This window comes from Lonchura striata, chromosome 1 (genome assembly GCF_046129695.1).
Source record: "Lonchura striata isolate bLonStr1 chromosome 1, bLonStr1.mat, whole genome shotgun sequence".
In the NCBI taxonomy this organism is placed as follows: Eukaryota; Metazoa; Chordata; class Aves; order Passeriformes; family Estrildidae; genus Lonchura; species Lonchura striata.
In genome coordinates this window covers 22277090-22291351 of record NC_134603.1, presented here as the reverse complement: position 1 = coordinate 22291351, position 14262 = coordinate 22277090, and the positions used below count along the sequence as shown (strand labels likewise).

At 34.3% G+C, this 14262-nt stretch overlaps 1 protein-coding gene across 4 annotated transcripts in view; it reads left to right on the top strand.

The window, feature by feature from the left end:
- Nucleotides 1–14262, top strand: part of VPS13B (vacuolar protein sorting 13 homolog B) — a 434787-nt gene that overhangs the window by 48901 nt on the left and 371624 nt on the right. For 3 of the 4 annotated variants that reach the window (XM_021529420.2, XM_021529419.2, XM_021529424.2), the window contains exons 4-7: nt 2988–3111; nt 7280–7447; nt 8557–8738; nt 11516–11690. In XM_021529420.2, coding sequence (XP_021385095.2) covers nt 2988–3111; nt 7280–7447; nt 8557–8738; nt 11516–11690 — 649 coding nt within the window. The remainder of the gene's footprint in view (nt 1–2987; nt 3112–7279; nt 7448–8556; nt 8739–11515; nt 11691–14262) is intronic. The other variant, XM_021529422.2, reaches the window with a different exon arrangement.

Below are 14262 nucleotides of genomic sequence, written 5' to 3'. Positions count from 1 at the left end.
CCTTGGAACTTTCTCCATCTCTTTAATGAACATGTTTTACTTCTGGGCTTATGAGACAACCACATGTTTGAGAAATTAATAGTGTGCTCCTAAAGTTAACATTGTGCAGAAGTGTGCAGATACAGAAACCTTCTGGATGTAGTGTACTTAGGAGTGTAGTTTTTTTTAAGTTCGTGGCCACTCTTATCGTCTTCAAGTAATTGAATAATGCATTTGGATTATGAAATATCAGTAACTGTCGTGGAAAATGGTGTATATGTTCATGTTCAAAAAACTCAAAATCAACCCCTGCAGCTACCAAAAATATAATTGTGTAATTGTGTATTGGAAAGAAATGAATGCATGTTATCCCAGATTTAAAAAAAGCCCCACCCTTTTTTCAAAGGTCAGGTTGAATTCTTAAGCGTAGGTGTTATTTCATATGGAGTAAGTCACACAGGTATATTTCTGAGATAAATTTGTTCTGTGTTTTGGCACCATTTTGGAACACATTTTTGCTTGTGTTTAGATCCAGCTCACTGTAAATTATTTACAGCCATTTTTCCATCACAACAGACTTGTAGCTCAAGGAAATATGAAAAGCTTATTGGATGTAATGTGTTTATAGATTGAGATTTGAGACTTGGTTTTAAAATTAAGGGTTCTCCACTCCTTTCCTTTAAAAAAACCAATCCCCCCTCAAAAGCCAAAGTGCTAATGTTTATTCCTAGCGGTCTCAAAGTGGTAAAACCTGAAACCACTCTTACTTAATCTTTGCCCATAATACTCAAAAATATTGCATAACTTTTGTGAAGTTTTGAGAACATGTATTGAACATAATTATAGCAATATGTAGATAGAAAAGTTAGACTTGAATGTAATCGGGCTTGACAGAATTAATACTTCAGGAAAAGAACTTCCCCATTCCCTTCTCCCCACTTCTCTTTATTTTGTAGCTGACATTAAAATTCAAGTGTAATGTGATCCTATCAGACCAAGTCATTAAATAGTTGCAGCACAGCATTCTGTGCAATCCATGGATGAGCTTGGGTAAGAAGGAACTGTGGTAATAGAGCTTGGCCTTTTCTGCAAGTGCAAAACATAAAGTTATGTAGTGTCTTACCTGAAAAAATATTTCTATGCTACAAGTAAACTAGTTTCCAAGAAAGATCACACAATCTAAAATTTGTGAAATAACTTTTAGACATAGTCTAAGTTTTTTCAGTAAACTGGAGAGGAAGGAGAGTTGAGCTCTGCTGATTACAGAATACATGTTGATGAAGAGGCTTCCATCATGCTGGGCTTCATGAAAGCTTGAAGCTCTTGCTTTACTGCTGTCAGGTATGCCATAAAGAGAAAGGTTGTTTTCTAATGGAATTGCTCCACAGTTCTAAGTTCAGGGAGAGTCCTCAGGAGACTTACATTCCCCAGTGAAAAGTATCAGAAGTTTGTCAGGGGTGAGAAAACAAACAAATGCCCTCAAAACAAAGCTGATTCTCAGTGCCCATTATAGGGTTTTTATGCACTGGAATGAGACTTTCCTGTATGACTAAAATGGCCAAATAACCATAAAATAAAGAGCATCCAACAACTTGCTTTTCAATGCTATATTCATAACTGGAAAATCTCAAATCCTTTATGATAGCTTCTGAAAGAAGGATGAATTATCATCAAGTCTTCTAATATATGAATATGTCTGTCTTATGCAATTGCCTCAAATGAGCTAAAGCTTCTACCTTAACCTTATTTTTCCCCCAACAAAGATTATAATGCTCTTCTGGTTTTTTCCTTAGTGAAATTGTCTTTTCATTTTATCAGTGAATTTCCCTGTTTTGTTGTTCTAAGTACAGAGTGGAAGGAAAAAATTTCTTCAGTTACTTTTGAAGTTGTAGACTTGCATTTGAAGTGTATCATTGCATGTATTAATTTTTTTAAAAGAAAAGCAAAATCCACATAAAAGAGCAAGTAATGTGAAGATTCCCTTTTGTCATTCTCTGAAATAGAAATACCAGGCAGCACGTGGAAAAACACATGATATGTCCTGTACAAAAACCCAGCACAGTTTAAGCTGCTTGCTTTTCGTGTTAAGGAGACTTAAGAATATTATAATTCATAGTATGTTACTTGACATTTGTTCCCCAAAGCTTCTTTTTGTGAACAAGTTGTGCGATATGATCAGTGGCATGACCCAGAAAGCATTTTTCACTTTTTCTGCAAGAGTCTATGTCTATCTAAGTAATTTGGTCAAAAGCTGTGTTTTCATCCTCTTTAACCTGTACTTTTAATAAATTTACAGGAATACTTGCATTACTTCTCTTGGCTTTTTTACACTTGAGCCTTGTAGTTAAACTGTCATTCTGGAATGTAATGGGAATAGTACTGGTATATTTAAAATCCTAGATTCAGCTAATTAAGGTTTTCATGTGTCTGCAAATCTCATCTTGAAAGGCTTATATCACATTCTGGAATGATGAGCTGTGTTTCTGCTTCTGAATTCCTTATGTTGAATGAATTATATAGAAGCTCAAGAGGAGCAGGTGCCCTCAGGACATTTATCTTTTCTGGGGTCATGTTTTACTTTTATAGAAGTCTGCAAAAATATTTTGCTTTATGAATCAGTTTCAATTAGTGGCATTAGGAAGGATGTGAGTCTGACATCTTGGAACCATTTGAAGTGGTTTCATGAGTAGGCATATAAGCTCACACAATTAGGTAGTTTCTCATACTTGTTTTGGTAATCTGTAGGGCTCTGTCTCTGAAGGAATGTTTCAGCGAAATGGAGCTAGAAGAAATATGTTCAAATAAATATTTAAATAAGAGATTTCTTTTTGAAACTAAAGTTAGTGAAAGTATTAATTTGATGTTGTCCAGCTACTTTTGTGTCAACTTCTGTAGTACGGGATTGAACTGATGGAAAAACACTGACAGAAATTCAGAACCTTTACCAAGTTCTCCCAACATTTATTTTCTTTCTATTTGGTTGACTTCATTGCTTTCTTTTCCTTTAGCAGGAAGACCATGAAAGTTGTGGTTCCAGTTCAACAAACCGCAGTACCACAGAAAGCTTGAAATCAGCAGTAAAATCACGACGAGTTCAGCAGTCTGCTTCTCCTGACCCTGATTTACCTCCAGGTAATCCATAATTTCAGAAACTGGTTAGGTATTTTTCTGTAGCTCAGATACAGAAGTTTATTTAGATGTGGCCACAGTGTTTAAGTTAGATTATTATGTTTTTGTCTACTTACAAATTGCAAAGGTTATTGAAATACTTGTATGTTAGAAAATAGAACCAAATCACAATAAAATGTAGTGTAATGCTGGTAACCTTTCTTTCAGTTTAATCAAATTCTTAAATTCACATAACTTCTTTATAGTTCAAGGTAGCATGATAGAATTATAGAATGACTTGGATTGGAGCAGACCTTAAAAATCATCTGGTTCCAGCCCCCAGCTTTGGGATGGGGCACCTTTCACTCAACCATGTTGCTCAGAGGCCCATCCAGTCTGACTTTGAACAAAACTTTTCTGGGCAGCCTGTTCCAGTGCCTCAAAATCAATAATTTTTTTTTTTTTATTATCTAATCTAAACCTGCCCTCTTTGTTTTTTAAACAATTATCCCTTGTCCTGTCTATACATGCCCTTGTGAAAAGTCCCTCTCCAGCTTTCTTGTAGACTCCCTTCAGGTAATGGAAGGCTGCTTTAAGGTTTTTCTGGAGACTTCTGTTTCTCAGGTTGAAAACCTCAAACTCTCTCATGTTTTATTAATGCTTTTTATTGAGCTCTGTATCTACCGCTGATTTTCACTCATTTTTTTCCTGGATATGAAAGTTCAGTGTGAATGTGGAATTTGGATGCTGAACTTGGAGAAATTGTATGATATAAAAATGCCTAAGTAACTATGTATCTGATTACTATTGCCTCTGAGTTTGGATATGAGGTGTTTCATGCAGAAAAGGAAAATTGGAGAGTAGTGGAATGAATTACAGTTTATTGTTTTGGGTCATGTAATTTTAGGTAGGTTAAAAATACAATAGTTTTGTGTGAGGCTTTCTTGCTGTCTTTTGTTAACAGAAACTTTATACTTGACTTGAATCAAAAGACAACATTGACATTTAGTGGGTGTAATATAATGTGCTGCATGGTATCATCTTGCTTTGAAATGTTTACTTGAGCCAGGCGTGGAGGTTCTCTTAGAGTGTAGTGATCCAGTAAACTCCAATTCCAGCTTGGAATTGGGGGAAACCCTTTCCTACCATGGACAGCGCTTCAGCTGTGGCAGCTCCCTGGGATTCGGTTCTTTGGGTCCCATCTGCAAACAACAAAAGTCAAAGACTCAAAAATTGTACGAATCTATTTCCTTCAGTGACATTTGCTGGATTTTTTTAAGTTATCTCGATATAGTGAAATTGTATCAATACAGTTTTATTAATTGTTGTAAATTAGAACAACAAAATTAAAAATTGTAAATACAGGTGGCTTTGGTTTTGGTTTTGAGTGGCTAAATAGCAATGTTTAGTATAGAGATCTTATGTGCTAAAATGTCCTAATATGTAATTTGCACATCCTGAATTTTAAGAGGATGTGGAGTCATCTGGTTAGTTTTGTTCTTTTCTTTTTAAGTTCTTGGAAGATGCATGTATCATATTTGTGCTGAATGTTTTTTTTAAGATTTATTTGTCTTTTTGTTTTAGTATCCTTGGAGATTAATCTCCAGAGGCAAAGTTTAGCTAAAAATGTAGGTTTGGCAACAACAGACTTAAACTTAAATTTAGATGTATCTAGTCTGATAATATTGATTCCATGACTACAGAGATACAAAATTTTTGGAGTGTTGGATTTGATTAAGTTTGCTTAATTTGATTAAGTGCATTTGTAGCATTTAATGCACAGTGCAGCTTCTTGGGTTCTGGACAATTTGAAAAAAGCATACTTGTGGACTTTATGTTGCACTTCAGGAAAGAATTTAGCTCTTCAGATTTTCTGATGGTTTTATTCACGTACCTTAGAAAATCTATATTTCAATTGCAAAGTTGCTCTTAGTGTTATTCTTAGAACTCATAGGAGCATACCTCCTTTTTCCCACTTGTATTTAAAACAATACCCTTCTTAAAAAAACAAAAAAAACAAACAGGAACAAAAACCAAACCCTTTATTATATATGAACTTGATGATGTTCTTATTATTTTGTTTTGAATTGCAGGAATTACAGTTTCTTAAAAAAACTGTTCCTCACATGTGAAGATCTCCTTTTAGTATATTTGAAGATAAACTTAATCAGGAAGCTGATTTCTGTATGATACTTCCAACAATATACTGTACCATTAGCTTGGAAATATCTTCATAGACAGTTTTTAGCAAATCCATTACCTGTTTTATTTGGAAGATAGAACTCTGCTTCCTCTCTTTATGCACTCAGCCAAAAAGACATACAGATGAAAATGGTATGACCCAGGTTCTACAGCTCTGCCTTTTTTTTCAGTTTTTGCCAGGCCTTCCACCATTTCTTTTGTGCTTGCCAACAGCAGTCTATGCTAAACTACTTGAGTCATGATCAGTTGCTCTTTTCCTGAAAGACCTTGAAAGCAAAATACTGAAAAAGCTTTGGACCTGTGGGGAGACAGCTTGACTTTCTTCAATGAAATTAGTAGCTTGCTTTGAAATAATAATTAAATAACTGGCTATAATTTTATAGTTGCTAGTTAAATAGTCTGCAAAAATATTTTTATACTGAAATTAGGAAAAGGAGCTAAATGCTTTATGCTGCCTTCTATTTATGTACAGGCTGGTTTACATCACTCTAGTGGTGAATATGGGTCTCTTATGCCCCTTAATTATTAAAATAATACATCTGGTTTTCCGAGTTCATATAAACTAAAAATGTTGCCATTTGAAGGCATCAGAAAATCCTTAAAAACAAGTTATTCCACATATTTTTCAGTAGTTTTAGATTGATATACAGAAAAAGACAATTCAGATCATGTTAGAAATCTGACAGTACTAAGCTCTGAAAACATTGAATTTGACTGTATTTCTGGATTCCCTCTTTCTGGTCATTGAGGACTTTGAATCCTGAAAAAAGTATAAATGTGCTATGTCAGCTGGGCAAATTTTTAGTTGCAAAGCTCAAGAAAATCACTTATGTAATGGTAAAACTTTCCACATACTCTAAAGTGGAAAGTTATGTATGAATGTGAAAAAGATCAATACCTAGAAAAAGCAGAGTAGAATGCAAGTAGCAACTTAAGTATTTTCCTAGTTATCTGACAATGTTTTGATGTTCATTTTAATTGTTAATTTGAATTAAAGTTATTGACATAAAGGAGTAATGCAGGCTTCAGAAAACTGCACTTGAAGCCTGTGGGTTTAAGCCTCTATCATTAGATAGCTTTTTTCAGCACAGTTACCAAACTAGAACTCAATAGCGTGTATTAAACATATTTTTAGGTGTGTGTAATGTGATAAATTAGAAAACAGAGAAATTGTAGGGCTTTTAAAGCTTTTTTCTAGCACAAGTGAGTTGGGTCCACAGGTTCAGTATACATGAAAGACACAAATATGGATTTCTTTACGATATTGTTAAAAATATGAATGTTTGCCACATACTGTGAATTCCCAGGTGAGATGATTTTTCCAATAACATTACATCTAAAAACATGTAAATGGTAAAAAACTTGTAAATGGATTTGTTTCCCACAGGCTTCAGTGCAGGTGCTTACTATTTGGGCTGTTGACAGAAATTGGTTTTGATACACCTCACAGGGATCTTACTGAACAAGATGTGGATATATTAGGTTTTAGAATGAGAAAGTACCAGGTGTGTTAATGCTTAGTTAACTTATTAAAAAAATGAGGGAGCACCTAGGCATAATATATGCACACTGGAAAAGTAACTTAGCAGCTGGTGTTCACTTTTCGAAGCCTATTTCCGAATATGTCTGAAATAAAAAAGTAATTGTTAAAATTCTTTGTCTACAGTAATCCATAACATTTTGTTTTCTTAATTAGTTTTAAAATTAATTAGTTTCATATGCTCTATTGTAGTCATAGTTTTTAACAACTTTTTTTAATGGTATCTTGCATTTCTAGGATGCTGATTGACTTAACAACTACACAGAATGTCAAAGAGTTTTAAGTCACGTTAATTTTTGGGTAAAAATTGTATATAGTTTTTTATTAATTTAAATTTTTTAAAAGACTTCAAGTTGAGAATAATAAATATATTGAAATAATTAATTTTTTTACTAAATAAATGAGTTGATCATGTCTTCCCTATTGCCAATAATTTGTTTTAATTTATAGGTTATGTTCAGAGTTTGATTAGGCGTGTTGTAAATAATGTCAACATTGTGATCAACAATCTCATCTTAAAGTATGTGGAGGATGATATTGTTCTCTCAGTCAATATCACTTCTGCAGAATGCTATACAGTGGATGAGTTTTGGGATCGAGCATTTATGGACATCTCTGGTGAGTATATATTTTTTGGTTTTATGTATCAATGTGGGGGCACTCTTAAATTCATACAGAAATTATTAAATCTCATAAAAAGGGCTTTTTTTTATCAGAAGTAGGGCAATTTATGTCTGTTTTGATTTCCAATCAGTTTTTTCTCTTGTCCTTACCTTAATTTTGATGAGCCAACTGTAATAATATAGACTGATTTATACTACAATCTTGTGTGATCACAGATATCCTCTGCTCATGCTTGCCATCCTGTGATGGTGTTTGAATTAGTGCTTGCTGCTGGCAGTGAGTGCTTAGGCAAGTTCTGTAAGTGAGCAGTAGCACATTAAGGCATTCCATTGCACTTGTTTGTGATGATCTTATAACCCTGAACAGGCTGGCAAGAGAGGCAGTAAAATGTGCTCACAGTAGTGATCACATCATACCAGTTGCATTTCACTTCACATTTTCAGGGGAAAAAAGCCCCCAGCTTCTGATTCTTTATCTTGGTCTTCCGTGTTTGAATATTTCAGTCCTTGAATTGCCAGCACTCACCTGTAAGTCTAGGTGTTTTACTGACATTGGCTAGAGATGGAACTGGGGCACAGTAACTGTGCTAAGATCACACAGAAGATTTCAGGTGGAGTGTGGAATTCAATTAATGTTTTCCTGAACCTATTTTTTTGTTCTGGCTAAAATAATTACAAACTAACACAACAAAATCACAAAATATATTTCATGTTAAGATCCCTATAAAAGCTCTTGTTTCTTTTGGAAGATTCAAAAGAAAACTTTGGGTGATAATATGCAAAACTATTTATGTGAGAATAATGAGAATGATAGTAATAGTATTCTTCCACATGAAACAGTACTCTTTTATAGAAAGAGCCAAGTTACAGCAGAGAGGGTGAAAATTTTTATTGGGTGTAACTAATTTGTCATCACTTCCTATGCATTCAGCATAAAAAGCCTGACACAGGAAATGATCCTCTTCAGTCACATGAGCAAGTACTTTGATTTAAATAATGTGTAAAAAACTGTCATATATTGCTTTCTTCTAGTTAAGAACTTGTATGCACAACTTATTTCTTGTATGTAATATATTATTTTAACCTACACATTTCTTTTAAAAGCCACTGATCTGGTCCTGAGGAAGATGATCAACTTTTCTGACTGCACAGTATGTCTTGATAAGAGAAACGCTAGTGGTAAAATTGAATTTTACCAGGAACCTCTGCTGTACAAGTGTTCCTTCAGGACTCGTCTGCATTTTACTTATGATAACCTCAACTCCAAAATGCCATCAGTTATTAAAGTAGGTATCCAGAAAAATTATTTTTGCTACTCACTTGTGAAGTTTTGAGGTTTTTCAAAATATCCTTTAAAATTTTAAGTAAAATGAGAAGCTTATAAAGTTGTGTTTTGTTTAAGGATTTTTAATTTGTGTTTTGTTCAAATGATGCAGTTAGTTTATGTACCTAAGTAAGGAGGTTATACTCTCTAATATTTTCATTTTTTCCTGGAGTTTAAAAAATCAACACCATTATTGTAAAGGGGAAAAGCAAGTGTGCAGATAAGTGTGCTGTTAAAAAAATCTGCAATGGTATACTTTTGAGTGTTTGTAATAAGATGGAAAGGATTTTTTTTGCCTTAAGTTATTGTTTCAAGTGTAGCTCCAACTCTTATGAATAACAAGAAACATCAGTGGGTTGACACTACAGTGAACCACATGAGATGGATTAGCAAGCCAAACTCAGCTCTTAGTGATCAGGGGCTTGTTATTGTTTTATTCTCTGTGGGTTATCAGGATGCAGTTTTTTAGAGACTGCTTAAAATATTTAGCCAATGATTGGAAATTGCTGTTTTTTCATAGAGCTGAAGCAAAAAGAACTGTTATTGATAAATGTAACAACTTCATTAATGGAATTAAATTTAATTTGAGGGTGCTAAAAACTTTTTAAAAGCCTCTGCTGCAAATGATATTGCTGCAGCTTCAGCACCCTGAAGGGTTGGTTACTGAAGGACAGTAGTTTTCCAGCTCAGGACAAAAGCCAGCAGTGCTCTATCTTTCCAAATCTGTGAGGTTCTTGCTAATGTGAACTTTAATACTATGTGTCATTAACTTACTAAAGCATGCCTGATTTTAAGTCTTGAGAGGAGGTTTCCAGGGCATGTGACATTTTGGTTTCTTTGTAAGGGCTAGAATACTTTTAATAACCTTCGTAATTTCAGTTACTATGTTCATTGCTAAGTTTTGGCTAAACTAATCTTAGGGAATTTTAATGGAGTTAAAACTTCTCAAAGGAGGACTGTTATTAAGTGCTTGGATATGTTTTTGTATGCTTTTGAATTGGGAACGCTCAGCTCCTACTTTTAGTTTTAGAATGAAAATAATGTATTTTGGTGGAGGTGACAAAACACACGTAAAATGATTAGAGTTGTGAGCTTTTTGTTGCTGTTCTTGTAAATTTAATAATGGGATGAGGCAACCATGAGGCAGATGAGCTGCAATGGACTGAGGATGTGAGTCCTGCCTCCACCTCTTTGTAGCAGCACTGACATTTGTCTGACCTCTCAGTAATTGAAATCCACTCACTGTGTTGACACTGTATTGGAAGCTAACTTGACACGAAGATTATAGTTTTCCTCCAGTTTTAGGGAGATGAGTCAATCTTCTGAGGGGCAGCTGAATTCGACTGACAGTGGAATTATATTCATTGCCTACAATGCTGCTTACTGTTCCTGTCTTCCACTAGGATATATGCTCTTTGTGTGTCTTTGAAGAGGCTTCTGGCAAAACAATCCTTTTATTTTTTTCCCTTACACGTCTTAAGAGGTTTACTCCTTATCCATCCTGTTCTTCTGCACAGAAAAGGTTTGCTCTTAAGAACTTTAAATCAACTGGCCTTGGAAAATTAGTGTGCAAGGATTAATTTTTAATTTCCAAAATATATCTTAGGAGTTTACATGCTTTTTTCTTTCAGAGAACTAAAAATAGCATAATTCTGACAACTGACATATTTCATCTTGTCTGTGTAAACAGCTGATAGAATGTTACTACTCATTCTCTATGACTCGGGCTAAGACTTCATTAATTTGCACATAAGAAGGTATTAGCATGTATTTATACAAATACTGATTTTACCACTATAATATTATTTACCCATGGATGTGCTATACTGTTTGCAAAGTAATTTTTCATGGTTTTTGAATTGGATTACATTAAGGCCAACACTGATACATAATTACGTTTAATTTCCATTATTTTCACCTGCAGCATTTAGAAATTTGACCTGGAGTTCAAAATACGTATAATGTTAGACAGTAGTTTTGGAAAATAATTTTATTTTATGCAGCTCTTACTTAATGAAAGGTACCTTTCTTATCTTGTTTGACTTTGACATAGAATGATCACATACTCAAAATATTTTTAAGTATTTACCTGTTTTACAGCTAAAATTTTTAAAGAAGAAAAAGTTTTCATGCCAACAATTTTATTCTTTGCAAAGCTTTCTTTCATTTAGTGAAAAGTGCCTTAACTGCATGTTTGAAACGGAATATTCAGACGAGCCAGTTTCCTGCACTGCAGTTGGAATTAATTCTTCCCCCCATTCTTGGACACTTGGAACAATGTTTGGAGAGGGAAGGAATCAAAATGAAGGACCTTGTATTTTATAACCAATATATCTAGAGTTTATCTAGATACACTATCTACATAGCTAGGTTATCTAGAGCATGCAGAAATTTTAAAGAACTCTATAATGAAAATAAAAGCTTAATTAGATGCTCTTACATCACTTAGATTTGAGAAAGTTCTTCAGCAGTAACTTTAAAAAATTACATAAACGTTTCTGTATATGTAAAAACATGTTACACTTCATTTTCCAGCTGAAGATCTCTTGTGTGACAACCCAAGTGAATGTTTTTGGTAGGCTTTGTTTGCAGCCCTCTGCTTTCTGTTGTATTGCAAATCTCATTTTTGGTAATATAATGCCCATACCAAATAAATACAGAGTTGTGTGGTTTAAAACTAAGCTTTATTGATGACAGATCTTTGTTATTATTTGTTTTTGTTCTCTTTTCATGTTATAGATTCACACATTAGTTGAAAGTTTGAAACTTTCAATCTCTGATCAGCAGCTTCCGATGTTTATACGTATAATGCAGCTTGGGATTGCTCTGTATTATGGAGAAATAGGCAACTTCAAAGATGGGGAAAGTGAAGATTTGATTTGTCACACTAAAGATACGTTGGGAAATATCACGGGTAAGTACAACTTTTCCCTTGTAAGCAGAAATGTTAAAAGCATTATTTTTTTTGCTTTTTGCAAATGTAAACGTCCAAGTCTAGTTCTTGCCAAGTATCTTGTCAGTCTGCAGTTTGCTAGAGGCATTGTGCTGGGTAAGGATGCAGTGCTTGAACATGTTTAATGTTCTATAAGGAATTCTGATGGTCTTAATTAAATTGAGGTTAAATATGATCTAAGAAGACCATTTTGGAAGTTGTGGCACCATAGTTGTGACTTTGGATTTATCTGTCAATATATCATGCAGCAAGGCACCGTTCCATAAGCAAGTTTGAAACTGGGCACAGCCACATTTAAGCTAAATAAGAGAAAAGCCAAAGTGTGCTTTGTAATTTCTTTGAAGATGCTCAAATGAGAATAGATATATCAGAACCTGTTCTAAGCAAGGAAGTATTATTTTGCACCATTTCCCATAGTTCTGTCCTTTTACCTTGTCTGTTCTCAACTGCTTTTTATTTTCATATAACATGTATTCCTTCTTCTATATGATCTTTTGCGGTAGCTTAGTGCAACAGGATTTTTTCAGGAGCATTGCACTGATGAGGGGTGAGTTTTCTTTATCTTGTATGATTGCTTCCCATCTGCTGCTTCTCAGGCATGTGGGGTGATTCTGTGCAGGGCCTGGAGTTGGACTCGATGATCCTTGTGGGTTCCTTCCAACTCAGCTTATTCTGTGAATTTATTTAGAGATTTGTATTTTAATTTTAATCTCCTCAAGACAGAAGTTTTAGTTATCTTTGCAAGATTGTATTTGGATCTGGGGGAATGGGAAGAGAAATTTACCTCACCTAGAAAATTCTTGGAATTTAATTTGAAGGTGACATAGCTCTCTTCAGCTGGGCTTAAATGTAATACTACAGCAGTTTAAAGCTGTGCATAAACTATTAAATTAATTTTGTTCTGTTGAGGAAATATACCATTTTAATTTGCATTAAGAGGCTAATTTTTTTTTAAATTCTGTGTTGCAGTCTTTTCTGCCTTCTCTGGTTTCAGAGAAATAGATATATGATGGGTAAATGACAGCAGTGGAAAATTTTTTTTCCAAATTATATGGTCATATGTATTTGACTGAACTAGCTCCTTCAGAACACCAGACAGATGGCAATTGCTGGATGGCTAAGGTAGAGATGTAGAGGCAGTTTTAGAAGCCCATTTATATCTTTACTGCCAAATATTTTGGCCCACACAGGCTAAAATGGTCATGCCATTTATGCTTGTTTTCAGAGTCTTAGTTGTGAGTTTGTAATAGCTTATTTGGTTTATAGCAGACAAATTGTGAATAAGAAAATGCATTTCAATGTATACATTATTTAGTGACACAAGAATGAACATCTACATCTCTGTGTTTGAAGTGTGTACTAAGTTTCACTCATACAGTTTCATGGCTGATTCAATGAAATGAAAATTGATGCTATTGCCAGCAGGGATGCATTCCTTCCTTCTTCCTCTAGTGGCAGCACTTGTGTTCATGTAGCCGCAGGATAGGTTGGATCACCCCTACCTGGCTGAAAATGTATAGAGACAGATAAATAAAATAAATATTAAATAAATAAATATCAATAGAGTAATTTCCTGCTGGGTTAATTCGAGATTTTTGTTGCGAGATACCAGTTTCCAGACTCCTATTACAGATAAATATCTCAAATCCTTTAGAAGAAAAGAAATTTCTGAAGGTCAGACTTGATTTGAGCATGCAAACAGTGAGATGCAGTCACACTGCCATCTTGTAATATATATAAAATGTATTTCTTAACTGGAATTACTACCCTGCATTATGGAGCAAGACTGTTCTAGTGTGAACTCACTGTGAATGGCTAGAAAAAAATGGCTTTAGAAACCTGATGCAGGGTAACATTTTGTCCTTTAATGTATGTAAAACTGAGGTTTTGACTCTGTTTCACTATCCAGTACATTTATAGGTGATTAAGTGGTTATTGTAGTTACTTCAAAGCAAAGACTTTGTGTTTCCTAAGTAACATACTCCCCTTCTAATATTCATTGTTAAAAATGAATTTACATTGTATTTAAGTTTGTAGTGTTTAGAGGATGTTGTGTGTTGTTTATCAGGCTGATACTAATTTTTTTCTGAAGTTCTGTGATTATATAGTGGCTGTAGCAGTTTTAATTTAGTGGTAGGAAATAGATATATTTTCCTATTGAAATTTCCTGTCTCACAGTGTATAGATAGAGCAGCTAGGGTAAAGTGGTGTTTATTTTAATGTTTTCCAAAAATTAAAAAATATGATAATCCAGACTATAACTTGGCATATTTTACTGTTGCCTCTGTGTACTTCAAAAAGGGATATGCTAAATGATGGCTGAAATTTATGGCCTGGTAGACCAAATGTTATGTATGACCCAGGTGCTACAGCTCCACCTCTTTTTCGGTTTTTGCCAGGCTTTCCACCATTTCTTTTGTGCTTGCCAATAGCAGTCTATGCTAAACTACTTGGGTCATGCTCAGTATCAGTTTCTTTCCTTCTACAGCTGGCAGTTCTTCCTCTTGGCTTTTTCCAAGATTTTGTGTACCTT